The 25,731-nt window shown below is 35.2% G+C and overlaps 2 protein-coding genes across 27 annotated transcripts; one reads left to right on the forward strand and one right to left on the reverse strand.

Moving 5' to 3' along the window:
• Positions 1 to 114: 114 nt before the first annotated feature.
• Positions 115 to 7,681, reverse strand: slc16a6a (solute carrier family 16 member 6a). Of its 5 annotated transcripts, none has more exons than XM_073917748.1 (7): positions 7,599 to 7,681; positions 5,164 to 5,255; positions 4,461 to 4,619; positions 3,999 to 4,142; positions 3,366 to 3,494; positions 2,163 to 2,948; positions 115 to 659 (listed from the first exon to the last, which is right to left on the reverse strand). In XM_073917748.1, the coding sequence occupies exons 2-7, from the start codon at positions 5,240 to 5,242 to the stop codon at positions 469 to 471; spliced, it is 1,488 nt and encodes a 495-aa protein (XP_073773849.1). In that variant the 5' UTR covers positions 5,243 to 5,255; positions 7,599 to 7,681; the 3' UTR covers positions 115 to 468.
• arsg (arylsulfatase G) lies at positions 6,705 to 24,309 on the forward strand. Of its 22 annotated transcripts, XR_012387644.1 has the most exons (14): positions 6,810 to 6,861; positions 7,574 to 7,718; positions 9,734 to 9,964; positions 10,055 to 10,242; positions 10,410 to 10,457; positions 12,283 to 12,397; positions 13,198 to 13,332; positions 17,064 to 17,260; positions 17,356 to 17,436; positions 19,933 to 20,041; positions 20,120 to 20,240; positions 20,325 to 20,415; positions 22,674 to 23,195; positions 23,525 to 23,613. XR_012387644.1 is itself a non-coding variant. In XM_073917735.1 (13 exons), the coding sequence occupies exons 2-12, from the start codon at positions 9,747 to 9,749 to the stop codon at positions 22,949 to 22,951; spliced, it is 1,581 nt and encodes a 526-aa protein (XP_073773836.1). In that variant the 5' UTR covers positions 6,810 to 6,861; positions 9,734 to 9,746; the 3' UTR covers position 22,952; positions 24,178 to 24,309. The 22 variants fall into 22 exon arrangements, 15 of the variants coding, with proteins under 15 accessions (NP_001352290.1, XP_073773836.1, XP_068080714.1 ...); XR_012387646.1 differs by lacking the exon at positions 17,356 to 17,436; XR_012387643.1 differs by lacking the exon at positions 7,574 to 7,718.
• The last annotated feature ends 1,422 nt before the right edge of the window (positions 24,310 to 25,731 follow it).

A 25,731-nucleotide genomic window follows, 5' to 3' on the forward strand; every position in this document is an offset into this window, starting at 1 on the left:
ATAAGTTGGCGATTCATTCCGCTGTGGCGACCCCAAATTAATAAAGGGACTAAACCGACAAGACAATGAATAAATGAAAATGGAAGAATGGTTAACCCAAATATGGCATTTCTGTCATTATGTACACTGTCGTGTCAAATTTTGGTTTATTTTTGGAATAAAAACTACAATAATTTAATAAAACTTTTCTTTGCATTTAAACATTAATCAAAACACACTTAAACCACAATAAATGTAGGTAAATGAAGACCACCCGTAGATGAACAAAAATAGAACAATATTGGTTCTTCTACGTCATTCATGACAGAATTTTCATTTTGGGTGAAAAACCTTTTACCCAATTCTCATGAATTATAACGTAGCCAAAGTTCCAGTACATTCAGTTTGAATGTGTTCCTATTATATCAACAGGTTTGATAGTTCCTAATGTTCTGTGTTTTTAAGACTAAACTTCTTGGTTACCCTGTTCTAGCAATTCCTCTGGCTTGATTTAGACACTTGCTCCACCGCAGAGTTATTCTCTCCATTTTTCCTCCTTCTGCAAAGATGACCTGTCTTGGCTGGACGTACAAGCCCAAGGAAAATGGCACCTAATCCCATTCCTGCAGCGCAGGAGTAGAATGCAGCACTGTAGTTTTGTGTAATATCCACAAGGACGCCTACAATATTTGGGAGAAAATACTGTAAGTTGCTTGACATTTTCATTTTATATACACTACCAATTAAATGATTGGAGTCATTACAATTAAAAAAGTTTGCTTTTATTCATAAAGGTTGCAGTTAAATTAGTATTTCTTAATTGGTGTTCTTGAGACTTTCGTTATCTCTTCATGCAGATAAAACATGGGAATGCATTTGATGTAGCGAACATTACAACCACATTACTAATCTGCTGTCTCCATTTTTCTTGCCTTGTTTACTGTTGGTTACTAGTTTACAGACACACACACACACACATGCACGCACACACACATGTATATTAGTACTGCACACCATCAAATTTATCAACAGTCTTTTCACATTTTTGGGGTTTTATGTATCTTGTATTGTCATGTCTGTTGTAAATTAACATGACAGAAATCAAGACACATCATGAACACAGCAGAGTAACCACCTGTTCAGATTTGATGACTTGCTTCCTTCTCTTACAAATTAGCGGTTTACTAGAAAACTACATGGAGCAGTTCCTCCAGCTCAGTCATCAGGTGTCCTGGGGTCACTTTGAATCTATCTCTTTTAAATGTTGCTACCTATACCTTTAGACAGTTTACAGTAGTCAACATTTGAAGTGGATCAAAAAATGTGCCCACTGCTTGGATTAACCAATTCCCTCCCTCAAGCCTCTTTCCTGTATAAAATCATTTATGCTCCATTGATTCCATCCATTCATTCAAACCATTTGTCTCAGATTCTAGCTTTAAATTTGTCTCATATAATGGCCCTTGCAACTCCTCGACTTCTCCCCCTCTGCTGGTTCTGTCTAGCTCAGCCTTGAGCTTTCCAGCCCTTAACTCTTCCATGATGCATGGATTCTCTGGTTATGCTTCATTGCTCTGGGCCCATGCCTTTACCTCAGCCACTGATCCTCCTGGAAAAGGACTGGACACCCCTGAGACTAATGCCTGCCATGGACCAAGTGCCAGAGCCAGCCATTATGTTTCCGTCTGGAGCTAGAGTCTACCACCACTTTGTTCAGAAAAATGTGCCAACTGCATGGATTCTCCCAGAGCCACCAATCAAGGTGTCTAATTGACTAGGACAGAGAACCAATTGCCTCCCTTATTACTCTTTAGCTATAAACCTACTCTTTTGTTTGCCTTTTTCCCCTTTTGGTTTTGTCAAGGTCAGCAGCTCCCCTGGCGTTGTTTTGGGGCTTTCTTCTCCCACTCTCGGTTTTCTGGTTTGAACCCTGTATGGGCTCTTACTTTACCACTGCCTTTACTTCCAGGGTCCTTTTGTTTGATGTTTAATAGTGTAAGTTCTCCCTTCATGAATTCAGCTTTGCTCTCACAGAAATAATGTAAAATATTAAAATAGAAAACATTTCTGTTGTGGTATAAACTGCTGACTTGGATAGCATAAAATAATTTAAAAATACAGTAAAATTTATTTAAAACTTACTGACCCCAAACATTTAATGGTAATGTAAAACTTATTTTTACCTCCTAATGGTGGACCAGCCAGTCCTGCAAAGCTCTGAATGCAGACGTAGACACCAACAGCTAAGGGCATCCTCTGGATTCCTACAACGTCATCCTCTGCCAGCATTGGGATGTGTGTGGAAGCGATATTTCCGAGTAAGAAGCCATAAAGCACACAGCACACCACCAGTCCCCAGAAGCCATTTACTATGGTGAACAACACCAGCACCAGACACATCAGTGACACACATATGAGAAGAACAAAGATCTTCCTGATGCATCCACAATTCATGACCCATCCGATAGAAAGACGTCCAAAGATCTCTGAGATGGCCATTGTTGACAGCATATAGGCAGCCTTGTCCCTCTCAGTTCCCAAACTGGCACTCAGCTCCACCACATACAGCTGTGGCGCAAAAAAGCCCAATGTTGCAAAGAGCCCAAAGGCTGAATAACACAAAAAACCGCCTTCTTTTAGCACTGTCAAATCCAAGAGCCTATTTTTACTTGTATTGTCCTGTTGTTTTGGATTAACCTGTACTGGTTCCACTTCTTCCAGTTCAATCCCAGATTTGAGGCCCTGTTCTTGCTCAAGCGACTGTACAACTGAATCTCCAGAGCTCCCAAAACCTTGCACTTGTTCTCCAGGGAGGGTATAGGTGATCTTCTGCTCAGTTTCTGTCTGAGATGTTGGTTTGATAACTATGGGATGAAGTAAAGCTCCACAGATGATAGTGATGCCCTGTAACGTCCCAATCACCACAAATGTGTACCTCCAGCCGATGTAGTTCTTAAGAGCTGTGAATGCTACAGAGATAAAAAAGCAATGTGTGAGTCTGTACCCAGCAAGCATTTTCTTGTTTTTAAAAGATGTCTCATAGATGTCTAATAAACATCTAAACAGTTGTCTTGGGTAAAACAAGGCTAAATTTGGGCTGTCCGTGAAAATCTAAGAAATGTAGACAGAATAGGACAGACAGAAATGAATGAATACACATAAAGTCTGTCTATTTGACGACTAGTCTAGTTTTGGGCTATTTTTAGATGTCTATGGATTTTCACTGACAGCCCAAGATTAGCCTTGTTTTAGCCAGGCTGTCTACATTTATGTGTATTAGACGTCTTTTAAACACAAAGTTGATTGCTGGGTTGGATTGTAATATTATTTTTCATGATCACACATAACATGTAATGCTAGCATATTGTACTAGTGCCTGTTCTTACCTGGAGCAAAAGCAAATATAGCAAATGACTCTCCAGTGGATGCCATGGCTGTGACCACAGAACGACGCCTGCTGAAGTACTGGGACAAGATTGTGACGGTTGGTAGAAATGTCAAACAATAACCCAGTCCTACGGAGATTAAAGGACATCTGAAAATAATTAGATGTTCATCTTTACTTTCTTTACAGCCAGTAAATCAATCGTTATTTTTTGTTTTTATTGTGAAATAGACACAAAATTCAACCTGTAAATCAGCTTAAAGGGATAGTTAAACCAAAGAAAATTTTGTTATCATTTAATCATCCTCTGCTTGTTCAAAATTTCCAGATTGTTGAGTTTATTTCATATGGTGAAACGGACATATATTAAAGAATCTCAGAAACCGGAACCTAACATTTTTCAAAATGTGTTTCACTGAAAAGCTTTTGAACAGGTTTGGAACTGAAAAGGTTTGGAACAACCTTAGGATGAGAACATGTTAATTTTGAATTTTTTAACACTTTAACATATATTAACATGAGTAAGTATGCACAGGGCAAAAACAGTGACCAACATAACAACAGGGTAGTCAATTTAAACAATACACAAGGGTTGACATTAGAGTCCCATTCAAACATGTAAGCCTTTACATACCAGTCACAATCCCAATAGTAAGGTACATCTGATTGATAGAGCTGGTGAATGCTGTTGAGATTGTGCCCAGAGATATGAGAAACCCTCCAAACATCACAACAGGCTGGAAGCCAAATCGATTACTCAGCACGGTTGATAGAGGAGCTGAAGGGCCATAGAAATAAAAAAGACAACATGAAGCTGTTATTTTTTTGTGTTTAAAAAAGCTTTCCCATGCTAACTCAGCCTGAACAGTCTTTAGCCTTTCAAGAAGTGACTCGACTATGTCAAGACATCTTAAATTATTTATTTAAATAATTTTCTTTAAACCGTTAGAATAACTGGCACTTGGCATACTACCTAAAGGTACATATTTTTGTTAATTTGGTCTAATTGCTTCTATTGTTTTGCCTTTTCAATTTCGGAATAGCTAGAGATAAAAACATTGGCTAAATGATTTAATGTAAAAGTTGAAGTTCTCACCTGTGAAAGTCATAACAAAGACACATATTGAAATGATCCATGATACTCGGCTGTTTGTTTCATTAAAGTCACTCATTAGGTCCTTAAGGAAGATTCCAAAACTTTTGATAACCCCATAAGTGAACACCTCCACCAGGAAAAACGCCACAGCCACAATCCAACCCCAACAGGGCCGGAGTGGGACACCTTTTCAGCTCTGGAGTTTCAAGCCTCAGACCGGCCCACCTCAGTTCACGACTGACTAGGCTATATTAAAATAAGTAAATAAATAAATATTTCCAAATCAGTTTCAAATGACACTATCACGTCTTTTTTTTTTTGAGAAAACAGCTGCTTTAGAACTTCAAATGTTCAACAATCCTAACAGTATTATATGTCTTATCAATAAAATTGAAAACACTAAATTACTCTAACGAGGATCGAACCCGGGTCCGCAGCGTCTTAACCTAACGTGCTAACCTAACCTAACGTTATGTGGAGGATGACACAACTGAGTTTTATCATCATTAAAATAGATCAAAAGAGAAGAGTTGCGATATAATAATGAATAAAAAGGCTGTGGTCAAGTAAATAAATAAATTTAAAAAGTGTGATTGCTGAGAGCAACAGATTCTGGAGCTAGGGACACCGGCCCTCGTGGCCAAAAAACGGACCGGCCCACCGGGAATTCTCCCGGTCCTCCCGATTAGCCAATCCGGGCCTGAACCCCAACCACCATCTGGGACCTCGGAATAAACTTTAGAGCCAAAGCAACTTCTCAGTCGGAAAATCCACTGTGCCATTTTCACCTGCGACCTAGGAATGTGAAAGAGATTAATGTGAGCTAAATTGTGTTCTTAAGCAAATGAGCTTTTATAGCTGCTCATATCCTTCAGCATAAACTTTATTTAGAAACAACTCTTATTGTTCACCCCTAATAAAGAGACTTCTCCCCAATGCAACCAGGAAAATTTAAATTTTAGACAATGCTGAAGAAGGAAAAACCTAAACAAACATGGTTGATAAGTCTTTAAACAAATATTTTCAAACATCAAACAACTGCAATAATAGCTTAACGATTTCATTTATCAGGCTTGGGATAGAAGGTTTAGCTTTGGTATTGTGATGTGTGCCAAAGACCAGTGTTGTTTTGTTAAAATAGAGCTGAAATGTATAAGAACTGTACAAGATGACTATAAACTTGCAATAATAATGAAAATTAGAAATGTTGCGTTGGGAATTTACTCTTAATGCCAAATACCTAAAATTGGTCAAAGTGAAATTTAAGCTAATGCTAAATAATTAATATTAATAAATGAATAATTAATAGTAGGTATAATAGTATTTAAATAAAAGTAAACACTGCAAAAAACATTTAAATGATTAAACAGGTTTTAATATGCTCAATTATTTTACATAGTTACTTTATTGGTTAAATTTAGGCATTAAAACTTCAACTCTGTGACCATGTATTACATTATTTGACTTGGATGTTGTTTGTAGACAATTGCACACAAATTACAGTTCAGAAGCCTTCACTGCTGGCCCAAACACTGATGACCAAACATCAGAATCACTTATTTCAATATATTTTTCCATGTCTCATGTACAAAGGAAAGAACAGAGGGGTCTGACTGTCCATTACATGCAGATTCGTGGTTCAAAAAACCCACCTCTCACTAACAAAAGTCCAAAGTTTGTCCCATACATTAGCTCATTTGTCCTAGTTTGACTGCTATGCCATCATAAATAGTAAAAATTAACCCATCAAACAAGGCTTGAAGACCAAGCAGAATCCTGGAGTCCAACATCCAGCTGTGCAAGAAAACATCTGACATAAGCAGTCATATTTCACTACCATAGTGTTTTTAAATAGAGAAAACATTTGACAAGTAACTTTTATTCAAATCTTGGAAAAAAAGTATGAAGCACTTTTTCACACCAATTTTTGAAAAGTGGCCAGTTTGCTCTTTGCCTAATAAATTACAAAAGGCTAAAATGTAAAACTTTTTTGATAAATATAATGTAGCAAATTTGTAATATATGTTTGGTACTGTACATCAAAAACTGTGGTTATGTTGACCATCCGATAAGTTAGTCCAGCCAAATAGTGCTTAAAATGTCACCAAAATGTAGCATTTAAATCTCATAATTAAATAAAAAAATAAGGCGAATAACTGCAAAAATGTCCACTTCTTAAGAAAAAAGAAGCATTCCTTTCAACAGACTGGCTAGTCTACGGGCCTGATATGTAATCAGTCTACAATCCGACAGGGCATGCGCGCTCTAGAAATCTGAAAAGAGGCGTGGCCACATGGATACGTCATTAGAGAGGCGGCGGGAAACGAGTGTCAACAATCTGATGCGATTAGATGTAAACAACGACTGAACTACTTTCACATAAATCATCGAACAGCATTAGGTGAGAAACAAATTCTCGAAATATTATAATAAGTTATAAAATAACTTTTGACAGTATTCAAATGATATGCCATTTAACGTGTATTATTAGTCTTTATAAAATAAAGAGCTCACAATGTTTCAGAACGTTATATCCTCATCATATTAACGTTACGTTACTAAGCGTAACCCTTACGAGAGTTAACATTGGTATCACAACAAATATAAAATAGTTAAACCGCAAATTACCTTTGCCACGCTTACCATAGTTTATTGATAATGGTTTTCAAAGTATGTAAATAAACAAATGATAGTCAATACGACAAAAACATGGTCACTACTACACTTTTACTTTAATAAAACATGCGAAATATTTCTAATTGTATTGTTGTAAATCCTCAAAGCATCCTTAAGAATTACTTAGTGGTATGCATTAAATATATCGAGTATAATGAATAGATTAATGTTTCCCAAGTCACTTCAGTCAGCATGTTGTCAAATGTCAGTAAAAATATTAGTTAGCAAATATTATAATCCAGCCGTTTTTCACCATCTTCTCTATTAGAATAAACGTCTTTTCTCTGTGCCACGTGGTCTTTATGATCTGTATGTGTGTGTGTGTGTGTGTGTGTGTGTGTGTGTGTGTGTGTGTGTGTGTGTGTGTTTGTGTCTTCTGCGGTTTGCACCTAACCCACGTCAATTGTGTTACTAATAGTCATTCAACCATATTGTAGTTCAAAGAAAGAAAAGAGCACTTACCTGCTCCTGAGTGAGGGCTTTACTGGAGCTCCAGGGCTGTGCTGGGGTCTGTTCACTGCCAGGAGTTCATGTGGTGTCTCGACATTGAGCTCCTCTGTGGTGGGAGGTTACAGCTGTTGAGTAAGTTGAGGATTGGTTTACAGTCAACGTTGAATGAAATGCACCCCCCCACACACACATACACACATAACACACTCCCTGGAGCTAGAAGGCCAGAGGAAATGGCTGTGTCTCTTGTTGCCCGCTGTAGAGTAACACTGGTTCTGCAGGAGGGACTGTGCTAAATGTTTTAAAATTTAAAAGGACTGGTGCATTATGTAAAGTTTATTACATAACAGCCAGCAAGATCTGCTCAGGCCTTCCCGAACTTCCTCAGATCTGAAAACCCTTGCTGGATAGAAAGATTTAATTGTTATTAAAATAATAAAATAATAAAAAAAAGATTATTATTAGGATATTAAAATAACCATTAATTGAATAGCATTGTGTTAAATGCATGTTGGATGGATAATGAACCATTATGCAAAATTTTAGTTTTATTAAAATATAATTTAAATGGTAAGTTTATTAGTGATTTAGTGATTTTTAATATGGCTGTTTTACTAATTTCTGCTATAAAAAATAAGTAAAACTAAATCAAATGTTTTTCTTTTTTTCAGTTAATGTATTATGTTGCAAAGAAAGTATTTTACATTTTTAATATTTTTGTTCATTTGTATTTAGAGTAATATATTTTTAGTTTCAATGTTTTGTAATATAGTTTTAATTTTTTTTTAATAGTTATAAAGGTTGTTTTTTATATATGTCTGTTTCTTTTCATTTCTATCTTAGCGCATCGTGATTAACTTAGTTATTTTGTTTAAGTATTTATAGCAGTTTTTTATACTTAAATATTTTAAAATTGTTTCATAGTTTAATGTTAAATTAATTAATTATAAGTTTAAAGTTTCCAATAGTTAAAGTTATTTATTTATTTTCTAATTGTGTCGTTTCTTTTCATTTTATTTACATTTCTAATTAATTTAGTAAGTTAAAATAAATAAAAATGAGAAATAACGCTTTGGAAATAAAATTACATTTTATTTTATATAACATACATTTTTATTTATTTAAAGACAATGTTATTATTATTATTATTATATAAAATATAATGTTAATTCATTTTTTTAATTTGACTTAACAAATTTGCAAGTAAAGAGTTTTAATTTATATATTTCATTAACTTTAATTTTTGCCTCAGTGGTTAGCACTGTTGCCTTATAGCAAGAAGGTCACTGGTTCAAGTACCGGCTGGGAAAGTTGGCATTTCTATGTGGAGTTTGCATGTTCTCCCTGTGTTGGCGTGGGTTTCCTGCGGTTTCCCTCACAGTCAAAGGCATGCAGTATATGTGAATTGGAAAAACAAAAACTGGCCATAGTGTATGTGTGTGTGTGTGTGTGAATGTGACAGTGTATGGGTGTTTTCCAGTACTAGGTTGTGACTGGAAAGGCATCTGCTGTGTAAAACATATGCCCGAATAGTTGCCTTTTCATTCTGCTGTGGTGGCCCCTGAAAAATACTAAGGGACTAAGCCGAAAATAAATTCATTCATTCATTCATTTTCTTTTCGGCTTAGTCTATTTATTAATCTGGCATCTCCACAGTGGCGCCATCTTATCCAGCATATATATTAAACGCAGCAGATACCCTTCCTGCGGCAACCCATCTCTGGGAAACATCCATACACACTCATTCACTACGGACAATTAAGCTTACACAATTCACCTGTTCCACATGTCTTTGGACATGTGGGGAAACCGGAGCACCCGGAGGAAGCCCACACAAACACAGGGACACAGGGAGAACATGCAAACTCCACACAGAAATGCCAACTGACCCCAGGCGAGGCTCAAACCAGCAACCTTCTTGCTGTGAGGCAACAGCACTACCTACTGCGCCACTGCGTCTACCCGAAGGTAAATGAATGAATAAATAATTTTAATTGCCTCGCATGAAAGGATCTTGATTTACTAGTTTGATCGTTTTGTAAATTTTTTCACCCTGTGCCAGAATGCTGTCATGTATCAATCACAATATTGCTATCCTTCAGTCAAATAGCATAATTTAAATGACCGGTTTCTTCTTTATCTTTCAGATTTGACATTTAAATGGCGCAGTTGGGATTTTGTACACTGCTTGTTTTTTCCGGCCTGCTCCATCACATCAAAAGCCATATTAAAAAAGAAGACAACCCTGAAGGGAAGGAACGACCCAATTTCATCATTATCTTAGCTGATGATATTGGATGGGGAGACCTCTGGTTAAACAGGCCTGACAACTCCACACCAACACCCTGGCTGGACTCATTAATGCTGAAGGGCAAACGGTAGAGCTCTCATTATAATTTGTCCATATATGCCACAGTTTTGTTCCTGATCATGTCTAATTATGGGTGTTTGTGTCTGTTGATTCGCAGATTCACAGACTTCCACTCTCCTGCCTCCACATGTTCTCCATCTCGCGCCTCCATCCTGACCGGCAGACACGGCCTACGCAATGGGGTCACTCATAATTTTGCAGTAGGGTCAGTAGGAGGATTACCTCTTAATGAGACCACGTTTGCTCAGCTCCTGCATGATGAAGGTTATTACACAGCTATGATCGGTAAGCACAGCAGCTACAAGAACATGGAGAGAACAATTCAATTTACATCCTGAGAACTGTCAGAGCAACACCGCGCTCCTGATTAATAATTGCGCATCATCGCAAGTTGTTGCAGGATTTTTTTTCAGTTGCAGTTATTTATATGGTTTGTTTTGATTTTAAAACAGGAAAATGGCATCTTGGACACAATGGTTCTTACAGTCCTGTTCATAGAGGTAAAATGCTGCTATATATATCAATATATATTTCATATCAGAAAGATATATCATTAATTAATTATGCATTTATTATTTATTTTTATACAAACAATTTTTAAACAGTGACTCAGCATGAAATTGATTTTTATTTCTTAATTCATTTTGTTTAATTATTATATTATAATTAATATATTTTTTTAAGTTTAAAGATGAGGTAAAGTTAGACATTTTTTGTTTCGTTGGCTTAAAAGGATAGTTCACCCCAAAAATAAAAACTTTACACACTCTAGTGGTTCTAAAACTTGGAGTTTCTTTTTTTGTTGATATTACAAGATATTTAAAAAAATGTTGCAAACCAGTAACCATTGACTTCTGTAGTAGTAAAAAACAAAAACATTGAAAGTCAATGGTAACCGGTTTCTGAGCAATTCCATGCAAATGTCAACCTTGCCATAAAAAAAAAATACATTTTTACCAAAATAGCAAAACCTTTTCCAAGTCTTTTTGTGTAAGCAAGTATTTTACAGGACTTTAAAAATACTCAGTTAATGTTTTCAAACTATTATATTTGATTTACCAAAGTCACACAAGTGCCAATTTCACATCTGTTACATCCATAACGGAGAAACGTCACATCCATAACCAAGCTTTTTCCTCATAAATGCAAAAATGTAAATTAAAATAAAATTAATCATGGTTGTTCTATAGAGAGCAACTCTTATGCTGTTGATTAGCATTATTTCTTTTGGGTTGTCCAGTTAAATTAACAGAATTTCTACAAAGTATGTTGTATACTATAAACTCGCTGACTTTTTTGGTCACATCCATAATGTATGCTTATTTTCCTCATTTAAAATATAAAACAGCTTTCAGACCGATGTTTGTCTGTTCGCATAGCTATGTGGTTAGTAGTTTTGGATAATATAAACAGATGTTTCAATATAATGTAAATTGACATACTTTCTCTGAATTTATGTTTTGACTTTTTACTTCAAATGTCACATCCGTAACACTGGAATTGCAACATTTTTTCAAAATATCTTATTTTGTGTTTAACAGAAGAAAGCAGGACGCAGCAAAGAATGTCACTTATCAATTAAAGCTTTATTATTTTATGCCACAGCCTTATATTTAAAAGGGAAACAAAAGGGTGATCATAAGCAAAAAGACCTGTATAGCCTACAAGGGTATATGTTTTCTTTCCCTTATTTATTTATTTGTTCATATGTATTCGTGTGCGATCGGAAAACTATTGTAATGATGGCATGCCATCTTTACCAGACTCGGAAAAAGTCTGCCTTTCTCATTTCACTCCACCTTGAAGCCTTAGCTGGCCCTCTTTGGCCCAAGGTATTCGGCAGACCGAAAAAGGCCAGTCACTGGCCCTGAGAAAGCCCTGCTTTGGCCTGATCAGACCCCGGAAGTGACAGTGGAAACGCGACTGGCCTTGGCTCGCCCTGGCTCGCTGGCTTTAGGTGCTGAAAACGTGGCCATTGATGACAGAATTTTTCTTTTTGGGTGAACTATCCCTTTAAAGGCATGTGACCAGTTGGAGACTGACAAAAATTTACATTTATGTACCATATTTACCTTTATTATATAAAAATTTTACCTTTTTATGAACATTTTACAAAAATAAAAAAATTTTGACCTTTATTTATTTATTTATTTATTTATCAATGGCTTTGTATTATTATTAAACTCTTTACGATAAATCCCTTGCTGTATTTTGCATATAGCTAAAAGCTTCTGCTTTTTACGAATGAATGTAAATGTATTACAGTACCTCTATTTTAAGCTATTTCCTCAAGATACTTTTTACTATTTTATGTTTGAACTTTAGGTTTTGACTATTACCTGGGTATTCCCTACAGTAATGACATGGGCTGCACTGACAAACCAGGCCTTGACCTTCCCAGCTGTCCTCCCTGTGTACATAGTCAGTATAGTATTAATAAGTATGTATTAATATACTCTTCATTACAATAAAAAAAAAAACATATTTATTAGGTATAGTTGGGGAAATAAGTATTTAACACGTCACCATTTTTCTCAAAAAAAATTCCATTGGTGCAGTTGACTTGAAAATTTCACCAGATGTTCACATATTTCAACATATTTCAACACATCACCAAAGAAATACATATTTTAAACAAATCTAGTTTACAAATGAAGTTATGTGTATTAAAATGAAATGACACAGGAAATAATTATTGAACACATGAAGAAAGGGAGGTGTAGAAAGACAGTGAAAGCCTAGACAGCAGCTGAAATCTTTCAGTTGTTATTGTAAATTAATATGAGCTGCTTCAGTCCAACATTTACATTACCAGGATGATGAAGATGAAACCAGGGTAAATATTTCAGGAAGATAATTATCCAAAACACAGCCAAGGAAACTCTCAGATGCTCTTAGAAAAAGAGGATGGGCAGAGGGTTGATGAAGAACTACTGAGAGATTTCAGCTGCTGTCTGGGCTTTCACTGCCTTTCTACACCTTCCTTTCTTCATGTGTTCAATACTTTTTTTCTGTGTCATTCTCTTTATTACACAATTTAATTTGTAAACTAATTAGATTTGTTTTCTTTCCAAATATGAATTTCTTTGTTCATCAACATCTGGTCAACAGCACCTTTAGAAATATGTTTTCTGAGAAAAATGGCGACATGTTGAATGCTTATTTCCCCCACCGCATATAGTCTGATGTTTTGTATACACCTCCAGCTTTACTGAATTAGGTCAAATATTCACTTTACAGGAAGCATGAGGGATGCTACACCAAAGTGGGATTACCTCTGTTTGAAAATGAGAAGATTATTGAGCAACCCTTGGACACATGGAGCCTTAAAGACAGATATGCAACAGCGGCAGTCCAGCAGATTTTCACAGCCAGGTATGTCACAATATGTATGGTTATATATAGAAATTCATATACAGCAGGGAAAAAAAGTACTGAACACGTCATGTTTTTTTTCCCTGGGAATAGTATTTTTAAAGAAGCTGTTGACATAGAATTGAACCAGATTTTGTTAAAAACCCAAACAATACAAGCATAGAAATAAAACAAAACAAATAAAATCTGAAAAATGAGTTATGTGTAATAACAATGAAATGACACAAGGAGAACCTACTGAACTACTGAAACGAATTTAATACCTTATATTAAAGGCTTTTTTTTTGTGATGGCAGCTTAAGGACGCCTCTCATATGGAGAAGGATGTCACATGCATTGCTCAGGTGTGAGTTTTTACAGACTTTTGCAGAATGTAAAGATCTTGATGGTTCTGTGGGTCTCGTCTATCAAATCTGATCTTTAATATTTTCGATTGGATTCAAGTCAGGTGATTGGCTGGGTCATTCTACAGCTTGATTTTCTTTTTTTTTTTTAAGCATTTTTGAGTTTCCTTGGCTGTGTTTTGGATTATTGTCCAATTTGTATACACCTCCAGCTCCAACTGGATTTCCAACTCCAATTGGATTATTGATGAAATGTTCACCCTGGTTTCATCTTATTAATTTACAATGAGGAAGGGCAGAGTGTTGCTAAATAACTACTGAGAGATTTCAGCTGCTGTCTGGGCTTTCACTGCCTTTCTACACCTCCCTCTGTTTATGTGTTCAATACTTTTTCCTTGTGCCATTTAATTTTATAACACATAATGTCATTTGTAATCAAATTCGATTTCATGTCTTTTCATGCAGTGTTTGGATTTCTTTTGTTATTACATCCAGTGAAAATTCAACGGCACCTATAGAAATATGTTTTCTGAGAATAATGGTGACATGTGCAATGCTTATTTTTCCCCACTGTATTCTGTTTTCTGTCAAACTCGAATCAAATATAATATCAACATGGTTTACCTTCCAGTCAAACTGAATGTGCATTAGTATTACTTGAAAAAAGAGCTTTTCCACTCGTCATGGAGTTTCTTGAACATTATGGAATTTTAAAAGGTCAATTCCTGAGACTGAAAATCTGGAAATTTGTTTAGGAATTTCCTGTATAATTTTATGTATTTAGTTATATTTATAAATGTATTTATTTATAAATGTATTATTCCAAGTCAGGAAATATCAGTGACTTTTTGTTTTCTGTTTATCAAAGTTTAACTCTTTTATTCAGTTAATTTCTTTATCATATCATGTTTTATTACAAAATCCACATTCTGCCTATTGTTATGGTTAGGCTATTTTCAGCACTATTTTATATCTTTTCTGCTTATCTCATTCTCAAGGCAAACATTCCAAAAAATTAAATGAAAATATCAAAAGCTTTAGGTACTAAATATTTTAGATGGCTTCAAAGATTTGGGTGCACTTTTTTATTTTTTTTATTTCTTTTCAAAATCAGAAGTTATTATCCATTTTACACTCAAAATGGCAATTACATTTATGAAAAATAATATTCAAATCATGGAAATTCAGTGTTTTAGTCAGTGAAAGTCGGGGAAAGTTCATATATTTTTACATTTAGCTAATAATTGGAACCTTGTCTAAAATATGCTCTATTTATAATAATATTTTTGTTATAAAATTATATTAAAGCTCTTGTACGTCCCTGTAAAATATATGTGAAATTAAAACATTGTTTTAGAAGTTTTATCCTCAGTGCCAGTGTTTTGCTGCTCTCAAGGGCAACTGTTTTCTAGACTTTGATCAGTCAATATAAGGTCTGCAGTCTGTAAACAAGTGTACTGGGCAAGCAAAGTTGCAGTGTTGGCCTTTGACACAGTCTTACGATAGATCATCATATGGACTGTGCGCAGACAAGCCTTATCAATTTCTCATTTCAGCATTGCACTTACGCAGATTTAAGTTCTGTGACTGCTTTAAATCCAGTGTAACTGTGGCCATTTCTTCACATAAATCTATCAGTTTTTTGGCATTTAAAATAAGTTGTTTCATGTTGTACAGTAACTGATAAATGGCAGAAAATTATGTTGGGTATGCGTATATGCATACAATTCTGTCTAAATAAATGAAAAATAAAGCACCTCTACATTATAATGTACTGTATAGAATATGGGTATTTATTTTGAGTTATTAAAACTTATTTATTATGCTTAAACACTAAATTTATTTGTATATTAGATCATTTACATATGTTTACATTAAAGTATGATAGTTATTATTAGAGTTTGAGGTATTAATTTAAAACACAAATGTGACATTTAAATGATTTAAAACGCTTTTTCTTTGACCCACATATAGTGTCATCTTGGATTGCTATCATCTGATACCAATATGTAGCGGTTCAAAAGTTTACTGGTCAAAGTATTTGAATTTTTTCTTGGAGTTTTTTTTAGTCTATTGATTTTTCAAAGAATCCTAGTATGAAAAAAAATACTAGTATGTATGACAGAAACAATTTCTGTAATCAAAGGCATAGATTACATTTATAAAATTCAGGTAGAAATCTTTTAAGAACTTAAATGAAAAAAGGTCATTTGAAACTGTACCATTATTTCAGAATTTCAGTGAATTTGAAACACAGACACACACACACACACACACACACTCGCACGCACACACACACACTCACACACACACACACACACACACACCAGCCACTTTATTAGTTACACCTTACTAGATCTGGATTGGACCCCTTTTGCCTTCAGAACTGTCCTTTGTGGCATAAACTCAACAAGGTACTGGAAATGTTGGTCCCTATTGACATGATAGCATCACACAGTTGCTGCAGATTTGTTGGCAGCACATCTATGATGCGAATCTCCCGTTCCACCACATCCTAGAGGGGCTCTATTGGATTGAAGTCTGGTGATTGTGGGGGCCATTTGAGTACAGTGAACTTATTGTCATGTTCACGAAACCAGTCTGAGATAATTTGCGATTTATGACATGTTGCGTTATCCTGCTGTGGATGGTTACACTGTGGCCATAAAGGGATGGACATGATCAGCAACAATACTCAGGTAGGCTATGGTGTTGACACGATGCTCAATTGGTATCAGTATCGCAGCAGAAATCGAGATTCATCATACCAGGCAACTTTTGCAATCTTCTATTGCCCTATCTTGGTGAGCCTGCGCGAATTGTTGCCTCAGTTTCCTGTTCTTGGCTGACAGGAGTGGCACCCAGTGTGGTCTTCCGCTGCTGTTGCCCATCCACCTCAATGTTGGACATGTTGTGTGTTCAGAGATGCTCTTCTGCATACCTCTGTTGTAACGAGTGGTTTGAGTTACTGTTTCTATAAGCTCAAACCAGTCTGGTCATAATCCTCTAACCTCTGGCATCTCAAGGCATTTGTTCCCACAGAACTGCCACTCACTGGATACTTTCTGTTTTTCGGAGCATTCTCTGTAAACCCCGGAGATGGTTGCGCATGAAAATTAGATCAGCAGTTTCTGAAATACTTAGACCAACCTGTCTGCCACCAATAACCATGCCAGATGCAAAGTGACTTAAATCAACTTTCTTTCCCTTTTTGATGCTTGGTTTGATGCAGAAATGTGTGTTAATTAGCAGTTGGATAGGTGTACCTAATAAAGTGGCAAGTGATTGCATATTACAAATTTTGAACAGTGGTGTCAAATAAAAATTTGTAGCGATACAGTATGATTCCGTTAATACTATATGTTTTATGTTACTATGTGTTTGTAGTGTTACTAAGAAGCAGCCGTTCCTCCTATATGTGGCTCTCGCTCACATGCATGTGCCGCTGTTCCATAACACCTTCCTAAATGTCACAACTGAAGACCCCTACACAGCCAGTCTCAGTGACATGGACTCACTTGTGGGCAATATCGTGCAGGCGCTCATCACTGAACAGTTGGAAAACACCCTCATATGGTTCACTGGTAATTTATTTCACACATATTTCATGCAAAGTTCTGGCCTAAAGGCTCTGCTTAATAGAATTGCAATTTTATAAAAAAATAAATCCATTTCTAAGGTGACAATGGCCCTTGGGAGCAGAAATGCCTGTTTGCTGGGCATGTTGGGCCTTTTGTTGGAAGATGGCAGACAAATAAAGGTAATGCAGATCATTTACCATAAATAATGATACCTTTAACTAGAGGTTGTTGGATTGATCGTCTAAGATAGTATTGTAATAAATTTAAAAAAATAAAATATTCTAAAGTACCTGTTTTAAATCAGCTGAAACAACACAATTATTGAGTTTTTTGCAAAAACTGAATTGCTTTATGTTCAATACACTTACATTTGTAAAAACTAATACTTTTTTAAACAATCTCTCTTTTGAGATGTAATAAAAAGACAATACAACATCACTTATATTTACATTTTAGGGCTGTCAAATGATTAAAAAAATTAACGTGATAAATCACACTTTTTTTTATTATTTTCATTCATCATTTATCATGATTAATCACGAAATGCCGTATTTATTACTGAAGTAAAAACACAGGCATGTAAGTGCCATTTAAATTTCAAAACCATCCATGCAAATAACAAACAAAACTCATTTCCATGTTGGATTGTAAGTGGACTACAAACACACACACACACACACAAGCACACACACACACACATACACAGAGAAACAATGCATGCAGTGCTGATGAGCGAGAGGGATCCCTTCAGACTCATCAACACGCACGTGCGCGTTCATCAAATTTACTTAAACTAAGCATTCTTAAGTATGGCTGTATTTAAAAAGCAAAGATTCTGAAAGAGGAACATGAAGCAGACACTTTACAAAAGGGGGGAAACACATCAAAGTTATTGAAACATTTGAGGGACGCAGCTTAAGGGCAAAGAAATGTTTTTGACAGCTTGTGAATCCATCTGGCACTTTCATTCACATGGACACCAATACTCAGCTTTGATAATTAAGATAATACTGATCAAGAGTCGACCATGTAAGCAATGATTTCTGATTATCTTGAATGACCATGCGAGTCCTGAAATGAGGAGGTTTTTCTTTCCGTTCGCCATGTGTTATCAAATTCCATTAAAACATCCTAAATGAAAATATGCTGAATGAGAGTGAACTGCCGAACTGCAGTTAAAGTCTAAATATTAAAAATGAAATTGCATGAAACTCTGGAGGAAATGCCATATTTCTTTGCACGTTTAACAAACGCAGGGCCAGAGCAAGCTGAACTGGCGCTCTAGGCAAATGGCAATCATGACCTTTTATTCATATGGAAGGCAGAGTGCCGTGAGGGTGTGGGTGGGTGTAGCGGATGAATGTGAGGACCGGGGGGTCTACTCGCTATTCTGCTGCCCAAGGCAGGTCGCCTCTATAGATGCGCCAACCCTAAACACACGTTGGCCACAACAGGAAATAAAAAAAACTGCAACTGCGTTATTTGCGTTAATTTTTTTAAATATATATATATATATATATATATATATATATATATATATATATATATATATATATATATATATATACATATATATATATACACACACACACATATATACACACACACACACACATATATATATATATATATATATATATATATATATATATATATATATATATATATATATATACAGTTGAAGTCAGAATTATTAGCCCCCTTTTGATTTTTTTGTTCTTTTTTAAAAATTTCCCAAATGATGTTTGACAGAGCAAGGAGATTTTCAAAGTATGTCTGATAATATTTTTTCTTCTAGAAAAAGTCTTATTTGTTTTGTTTCGGCTAGAATAAAAGCAGTTTAGATTTTTTTTTTTACTATTTTTGGGACAAAATTATTAGCCCCTTTAAGCTACATTTTTTATCGATATTCTACAGAACAAATCATCGTTATATAATATTTTGCCTAATTACCCTAACCTGCCTAGTTTACCTTATTAACCTAGTTAAGCCTTTAAATGTCCCTTTAAGCTGTATAGGAGTGTCTTGAAAAATATCAAGTAAAATATTATTTACTGTCATCATAGCTAAGCTAAAATAAATCAGTTATTAGAAATAGGTTTTTAAAACTATTATGCTTAGACATGTGCTGAAACAATCTTTCCTCCATTAAACAGAAATTATGGAAAAAAATAAACAGGGGCGCTAATAATTCAGGGGGGCTAATAATTCTGACTTCAACTGTATATATATATATACATATATATATGGATAAGTTGGCGGTTCATTCTGCTGTGGCGACCCTGGATTAAGAAAGGGACTAAGCCGACAAGAAAATGAATGAATGAGTGAATGAAAAGAACAAATGAAGTAAAGGACTAAATGGCAAAAAATCACTATTAAAATTCATAAGTAATCTACCCAGCTGAGCATGTAATTTATAAAAAGAAATTGTATCTGATTCTGAGAATTTAAAAAAAACTGGTTTACTCTAATTACAAGAACTGGAATTTTGAAACCTGATTGTATAATCCAGATTACATAGAATCTGTTACTACCCAGCTCTGCATGCAACATAAACAGAAGATAAGTAAACATTCAAGTGTTTTCAGTGATTTTGTGCTTACTCATGACTTTTGAGTTTCAGATAACAAAACCATTTACTTGAACGATCTTGTTTTCATTCTTGCGAGCAGGTGGCGGATCAGCAAAGAGAACCACATGGGAAGGAGGTCACCGTGTTCCCACAGTCGTCTCATGGCCTAAGAAGATCAAACACAACAGCTCAAGTGATGCCCTGCTGAGGTACTGCAAGAAATCAACATTGTGTAACATCGTTGTTTTTGGTTTTCAGCATATGAATACTGTTTTGTTCTCCTTTAGTGGTCTGGATATCTTTCCAACTGTCCTCTCTCTGGCTGGGGTCAAACCTCCATCAGATCGACGCTATGATGGCATTGATATTACTGATGTTCTGCTCAACGACTCTGAAACAGGGCATGAGGTAAAGTCTGTGGGGGTGACATCAATTAAGAGAGCAGTATTTAAATGAAGTTTGCTGTGAAATGCTTTCTGTTTTTATTATTAGAGTCTCATGCATCCAAACAGTGGCGCTGCAGGACAATATGGTGACCTTCAGACTGTCAGACTCAAACATCACAAGGCATTTTACATCACAGGTCAGGTTTAAAATTAAATGGAAGAATACATTTATTTATGAATTAAAATGTGAACAATCTAATGTTTTGAATTGAGTTATAGATATTCGTTTAACTGAAAAGGTGTAAATGAATGTTTGACTGTTAATTCAAAATGAAAGATCACATTTTATAAAAACAAATATAATTGGCTTAAAAACGCTTTTACGGGTAATTCACATTTTTAAAACTAGCTGATGCAATTAAAATAAAATAAGTTGATTTTGAATTGATTAGGAGACATGTTAAACTATTTAATTCATGAGTAAATAAACATGCATGTCTATCAAACACTGACTGATAAATTAAATACAATGCATAAATAAAACATGTTTGAAAAATGTTGAAAATCGGGTCAGATGTCATTTGGGCTGCTTTCTTTTTTGTAAATTAATAAATAAAGTGATAGATAGGGGTTTTAAAATACGTACTTTATTTGAAATTTATTCATAAATGGAGACACTTTTTAAACCCTTTTTGTGGTGGAAAATATTGAGTGTTTTCTCTTCATTAAACACATACAGTTACGGATACTAAAAGGTAAATTTCAGTTAAATATATAAAACCTTCATAATAAATAAATAAATAAATCACAATTTTAATAATAGATAAATGGATATTTAAAAATGTTACATGTAATGGTCAAATTATAAGTTATTTACTAGTTTTATATTCATTAGTAGACATATTTCAAACCATATTTAATTCATGGTTAAAATATTAATTAAATGGTTGATTTACCTTACTTTTCTTGTTCTAAACCTTTATGAGTTTCCATCTTCTATTGTACTCAAAAAAATATATTTTGAAGGAAGTTAACCATTGACTTCCATAGTATTTGTTTTTCCTACTATAAAAGTCAATGTTTTTTATCTATCTTCAAAATATCTTCTTCTGTGTACAACAGAAGAAAGAAACTCATGAAGGTTTGGAACCACTTGAGGGTAAATTTTCTGTTTAGGGTCAACTATCCCTTTAAATCTAAGCACTAAGTAAGAGTGCACCCATGTTTGAGCTGTTTACATATACAGTTGAAGTCAGAATTATTAGCCCCCCTTTTAATTTTTCTCTTTTTTTAAATATTTACCAAATGATGTTTAACAGAGCTAGGAAAATTTCACAGTATGTCTGATGTTATTATCTTCTGGAGAAAGTCTTATTTGTGTATTCTAACTAGAATAATGCAGTTTTTAATTTTCTAAACACCATTTTAAAGACAAAATTATTAGCCTCTTTAGGCTTTTTTTTTTTGATAGTCTACAGAACAAACCATCATTATACAATAACTTGCCCAATTACACTAACCTGCCTAGTTAACCTAATTAATCTAGTTAAGCATTTAAATGTAACTTTAAGCTGTATAGAAGTGTCTTGAAAAATATCTATATAATATTATGTACTGTCATCATGGCAAAGATAAAATAAATCAGTTATTAGATATGAGTTATTAAAACTATTATATTTAGAAATGGGTTGAAGAAATCTTCTCTCTGTTAAACAGAAAAAAATTAAAAGGGCTTATAATTCAACTTCAACTGTATATGTATATATTATGTATGCCCGAGATTATTAACACCTCTTGCAAATTCTGACTTAGTTATTTTTATTCAATCAGCAAGTTTTTTGTTTTTTTTGGAAATGACACAGGCTGCGTCCGAAACCGCCTACTTCTCAGTAGGTACTGCATTTGAATTTAAACGTACTACTCGGCCGTTAGAAAAGTACGTTCTATACAGTATGAATGTGAAAAGTATGAATGGAATTCGGACGTACTACATCCGCCATTTTGTCATGGTCACGTGACCTACCTGCGTCAGTTGCGTCGCTTTACTTCCATTCATTAATTCTCTCGCGGGGCATCATGGGATAGCGCAGCATGCATGGGATGCGCACTCCGGAATCTCGCCGGAAGTAGTAAGTCATCCGGGTACTTCTCGCATACTGATTTTCAAATTCTATGAATTCGGACATACTACTCGGCTCGCATACTGATTTTGGCGTACTATATAGTATGGAAGTATGCGGTTTCGGACGCAGCAACTGTCTTCTTATTATCTTTAAAAGATAATAAGACGATGTACAAAAGGCATCATTATGCAAGAAAATATTTACATTTAAACAAAAACTTTAATATTTATATTTAATTGAAAAAAATCTTTAAATGATCATTTTTATTTAGTTATTTGCTCAATTAATCTACTGTTTCTGCTTGTTTTATTAACCCTGATGTGCTCTCTCAGGCGGATCAGTGGCATGTGATGGAGAAAGTGGACCTCAGCAACATCACGACCCTCCATTGATATTTGACCTCTCTCAGGACGAGGCAGAAGAGACGCCTCTGGACCCCGAGAGCAAGGAGTTCAGATCTGTCCTGAAGCAGGTGGAGAGGGAGAGAGAGGCTCTGCTCTGGGACATCGCCACAGATCGAGTCTCAGCGGCCGATTACACTGTCATTCCCTCTGCTGAGCCCTGCTGTGAGCCACAAAACCCCGTCTGCCGCTGTCACCGCCTGAAATGAGGTCAGTGGCTCAGCACTGCTGCACAACTCATTATTAGAATTAATTAATAATGTTGTGTTTAAAAAATACAATTATTGGTTGCTGATACAAACAGATTACAAACAGATTGACTATGTTGGATTTTAACTAATATTAAGAGATTTAAGATAAGTCTTTTGTTGCTCCAGAATGTGTCTGTAAAGTTTCAGCTTAAAACACCCATGAGATTTGTTCAAGAGTTTACACTTTTGCTGATGATTGATTGTAAAGCTTGTTTGGCATGCTGTTCCGGGGGAGAGCCCTGAGCTTGTAAGATCCTCGAGCCCGGGGCTTCCTCTCGTTTGCAAGGTGAGAGGAGAGTTTGAGCTCAGGTAGATCTTGAGAACTCCTCTGCTGTAGTAGCTAATGAACAGATAGTGATTGCTCTTAAGATATAACTACTTACTAGGAGCATGTTTATGATGCCAATTTGGATTAGTCAATTAACTTAAGTTGAATGTTTTTGGACGGTGGGAGGAAACAAGGGAACCCAAGGGAAACCCACGTAAGCATGGGGAGAACTCTAAGGCCCCGTTTACACTAATGCGTTTTAGTTTGAAAATGGAATGTGGATGGAATGTTTTTTAAGAGGTTGTTTTATTTGTTTTTGTTTTTTGGTAATTAAACTGAAATGTTAAATGAACTTGTGTCTTTGTTTTAAATTGATTTATATCACTTAACATAAGGTTTTCAAAATCTAAATCTAAATAATTTAATCTAAATAATTTTAGGCAATAATTTTAGTGACACTGGGAAACAACTAAATCCCAGTTTAAAATAGTACTGGATAAAACCCCTTTCTAAGTAGTGCATTTATAAATAGCCAGTAAAAAAAAACAAAAACAAAAACAAACAAAAAAACAAGAAAAAATTACAAAAACATTACTTGTCTAATGACATTTAAAGCATTTGAATCCATTAGAATGCTGATTCACCCATTACCTAAATGAAACTTTTGATTACGTTTAAATGCTTTTTTATTCTAAACACCAGTAGCAAAATGTAGAATGATCCACCTCAATGATCACCTTGTTTAATATGTTAATCTAATTAGCCAACGCATTTGACTGAAAATAAAACCTTTGACCAATGAAAAACCTTTTACCCTGTCCCTACCTTTAGCCACGCCCATTGGTCCAGACAAAGAGAAAATCGTAAATTTTAACGAAACACCTCTCGCTTGTGTTTGTTTGTTTGTTTTGTTTAGTTTTGTTTTGACCAGACAGTAAAAAGGCTTTGACCAAGTGTGCCTCACACCTGCTGAGTGACGCTCCCGGCTGTTAGATCATCGCCCTCCTGGGGGCTACCTCCACTACAGGTCATTAAACCCGCCTATTTCATGTTAACAAGACTTGAGCCCAAATAACAAGCAATTACACTTGCAATACAATTTTCCGAAAAATGTTTTTTGGTCAATTAAGGCACTGGTGGGTATCACGCTGATGTAGTTTCAGATGTAAATTTTTCAAAAGAGTGTGTTTTGAACCAGATGAACCATGCTATAAAAACGGGGCGTGTCATCATGATTGACAGTTGTGATTGACAGCTTCTTTAAGCAGACCGAGCTTCGGGAGGAGATTGAAGTGGATCAATGTTTAATTTCTGTTATTTTACCATCATAAAACGTTCAGCAGAAACTATGTTTCTAACCTACATGATCTGATGGATTACTGTTTTATTCGGTAAAGTGTGGGCTTACACGACTAGTGTTAGCCATCAAGGGGGAAATACAGCCTATGGGCTCTATTTTGACGGTCCATGCGCAGCGCGCAAAACGCAGGGCGCAAACGCTTTCAGGGCGTGTCAGGACGCGTTTTTGCTAATTTAAGGACGGGAAAACCTGCTTTACGCCATGGCGCATAGTCTTAAAGGGTTGAGTTTATTTTCTTAATGAGTTATAGGTGTGTTTTGAGAATAAACCAATTAGAGTCTCATCTTCCATTCCTTTTAAGACCCAGCTGTGTCGCTCCATAAGCGCATTTGCTATTTACAGGATGCAAAGTAAGTCTAAGTGGAAAAAATGAGCATTTCACTGGTAAACAGTTTTTTTAAGAGAAAACTGTTAAACAGAGCATCTACTGCGTGAGAATGAGAGATAATGGATCACTTTCACTTTCGCTCTTGGATAGGGAAACCTTTACGCACAGACATCAATTAGTCTATAAATAAATACTTTTGTTTGTTAAGCGCAAATATTCGTTTCAAAATTCTAAATTCAGTTCTAATTTCCAGCAAACTAATAAATGAACAATAATAACAAAATGTGCTCAAAAACCTGAGTTATATCCTAAAACACATGCTGTGCCCCATATGGTCTAAAACCTGACAGGTGGGCAAATCTAAGCTTGTTTTTAATAAAACAAATATAAATATGGATATAATAAATAATACTGCTAATAATAATATTATACAAAAGCAAATTGTTATGAATGAACTGAAAAAGCCTCCCGAGATGAAGAAGACATAAAAGCAGTGATTTTTCATATTTATGAAGGCTAGAAAATAATGTTTTGTAATATTTTAATCCTTTATATTTATATCCTATATCTATCCTTATTATATTCTATATATATCCTTAATATTTCATTTTTTTCATATGTAAAGATATTTGCCTATTGCTTTCTTGTGCGTATTAAGCAGTATATAAGTGAGGTGCAACTCTGCGCCGGAGTTTAGACCGGGTTAGTTTTGGTCTAATGAAAAATCTATTATAGTTTCTCAAAATAGCAACGCGCCAGCGGTCCGCCTCAGAACGCCTTCC

The sequence above is a fragment of the Danio rerio genome, chromosome 12 (assembly GCF_049306965.1).
Source record: "Danio rerio strain Tuebingen ecotype United States chromosome 12, GRCz12tu, whole genome shotgun sequence".
In the NCBI taxonomy this organism is placed as follows: domain Eukaryota; kingdom Metazoa; phylum Chordata; class Actinopteri; order Cypriniformes; family Danionidae; genus Danio; species Danio rerio.

Coding starts and splice junctions, on each gene's coding strand:
- slc16a6a (XM_073917751.1), bottom strand. CDS start 5,242: ATGGCACAGTGGATTTTCCGACTGAGAAGTTGCTTTGGCTCTAAAGTT. Junction 2,949..3,365: donor TATATTTGCTTTTGCTCCAG/GTAAGAACAGGC, acceptor TTATCTCTGTAG/CATTCACAGCTCTTAAGAAC. Junction 660..2,162: donor GGCTGGTCCACCATTAGGAG/GTAAAAATAAGT, acceptor CAAATATTGTAG/GCGTCCTTGTGGATATTACA.
- arsg (NM_001365361.1), top strand. CDS start 9,747: ATGGCGCAGTTGGGATTTTGTACACTGCTTGTTTTTTCCGGCCTGCTC. Junction 9,965..10,054: donor TTAATGCTGAAGGGCAAACG/GTAGAGCTCTCA, acceptor GTTGATTCGCAG/ATTCACAGACTTCCACTCTC. Junction 12,398..13,197: donor AGTCAGTATAGTATTAATAA/GTATGTATTAAT, acceptor TTCACTTTACAG/GAAGCATGAGGGATGCTACA.